Consider the following 2,053-nt stretch of genomic DNA (forward strand, 5'->3'; position numbering starts at 1 on the left):
AGTTTTCGTGATTTTATTCCCTCTTGTGTTTTTTTTTTCCTCCTCTCCCCCCATGATGTGGAAGATCCTCTTGATTTGTGGTGTATTTCATTTTGGTAGTGTTCCAACTCTCTCAATTTTTCCCCATTTTTTCTTAAAAACCTTACGAGTTTGTTTGTTTGTTTGTTTTCCCCCCTCCTCCTCCTCTATGTTTCCATCCATCCATCCATCCATCCATCCATCCATCTCCTAAATTGACCTTCAGTTGTATATAAATACGACCCCATCCCTTCTAATTTTTTGTTGATGTTTTCCCGTTTTTTTTCTCTCTCTCTGCATGTGTGTGTGTGTGTGGTGTGTGGTGATTATTGTTAAAATTACTACTATTAATATTATTATTACCTTATATATTTTTTTTTCCCTTTTCAATTTTGTGTTACACATATCAAAATAACGTACGCCACCTCAACCACCTCGTCTACTCGATTGCTTTCTTTTTTGTGTGTGTGTACGACAAAAAAGAAAATTCCACACAAACACACCACACACATGCGCATTACACTCCAAAGTGTTTAACATGAAATGAAGGAAAAAACAAAATAAAATAAAGGAGGAAAGGAAGAAGGAAGGAAGGAAATAAAGGAGAGCGCGCATTAAAATGCATGGTGATGTTTGAGCAGCGCTAAACTTCCACATCTTTTTTTGCTTCCTTTTATATTTAACAACCTGATTTACTTCTTTTTTGTTTTTTACTCCCCTCTCCCTTCATTTTTTTGTTCTAGTCACTAACCTTCATCGCCATCAATCCCTCTTTTTCGTTTGTTTATTGTTTCGCTGTTTTTTTTTCACTTTTTCGTTTACACGTTTTTGCTCTCGGTGGTGGTGGCGGCGGTGTTTTTTTTTTCTTTTTTTTTCCTCACTTGTTGATCTCTCTCCCTATAGCTGTGTTCGGTAATTGTAGTTGTAGAAGTTACACCGCTGTTTAACGTCTGCTATTTTACATATTTGCATTTGCGTAGGAGTGCAGTTGTGCATTAAAGCTCCTCTTTTCCCTCTTTCCTTTTTTCTTCTTTTTTGAACTCTTTTTTTTTTTAAAAAAAACATTTTAACTTGCCTTTTCTTCTTCTTGTTGTTGGATATGCTTTTAGCGTCGTGTGGTGTCGCATATAGCACAAGAAGCGAGAGGGAGGAAGAGGGAAAAGAAAAAAGAAAAGAATTCCCTTTCCGCACATAGTTCGCACAGTTATATCATGGCCTTTTGGGAAAAGATATGGTGCCGTCTTTTCGGCCGTGTAAATATCCCTGGTGTAGTTTACAGTGATGAAATTGATGCAACTGCCACATATGACCGTCAGCAGCGGGAATCCATGTGGCGAGGTAACTTACGTAATGTCCGTCTCGACACGGTGCCACCGCTTTTGTTACGAACGAGTGGCGCCGAAAATGCCTTATTGGGACCCGAAGAGGAACCCTACACATTTTGGGAGCGGGTTGGTGTTGTTCCTGTACATCCCTCACGCGTGCGGCCCCGGCAATATTATCATCCGATAACTGATTTTGGGTTGTACGATTATGATGAGGTGTCGCCGGAGGAGCGGGATTTAACGGCACGTTGGTTGGCGAAGGTGTTGGAGTTCAACGCAGCGGTGCCACTCGGCATTCTCTGTGCAGCTGGTTGTTTAGTGCTTCCCTTACACACGGTATATCGTATGCCCCTTTTGGTTGCATCGGCGGCAACGGGGGTAATGTTTGAGATCACACATTCGTACATGAATGCGGGGAAGGAACGACAGGATCTTGACGACTTCATATTGGCAAAGGAAATTTGGTATATCAAAAACGTGGAGGCGTATCAGTTAGACATTCCGCTCATTCCCAAAGGACGTGAGGCGGAGTACCAGGCATTCCTGGATGGCTCTAATGGAACTTCGCAAATGTTGCCTGATGAGCTAGCGGAGGCCCTCCACTAAAACAACAGTGGAAGGGCAATGCAAAAAGGCGGAGACATCAGTGTTTGGTTTCATCCGTCGCGTTGGTACGGAATTGGTGGAGAAGGGCGGGGTGGGGGGGGGGG

The 2,053-nt window shown here is 42.5% G+C and overlaps 1 protein-coding gene across 1 annotated transcript; it reads left to right on the forward strand.

The window, feature by feature from the left end:
- Positions 1 to 1,229: 1,229 nt before the first annotated feature.
- TEOVI_000011500 (uncharacterized protein) lies at positions 1,230 to 1,949 on the forward strand (the record flags this gene model as incomplete). The annotated part of the gene is made up of 1 exon (XM_067220333.1): positions 1,230 to 1,949. One exon carries the CDS (start codon positions 1,230 to 1,232, stop codon positions 1,947 to 1,949), a length of 720 nt encoding a protein of 239 aa, XP_067076434.1.
- Between the last annotated feature and the right edge of the window lie 104 nt (positions 1,950 to 2,053).

This window comes from Trypanosoma equiperdum, assembly GCF_001457755.1.
Source record: "Trypanosoma equiperdum strain OVI genome assembly, contig: ctg_111, whole genome shotgun sequence".
Taxonomy (NCBI): Eukaryota; Euglenozoa; class Kinetoplastea; order Trypanosomatida; family Trypanosomatidae; genus Trypanosoma; species Trypanosoma equiperdum.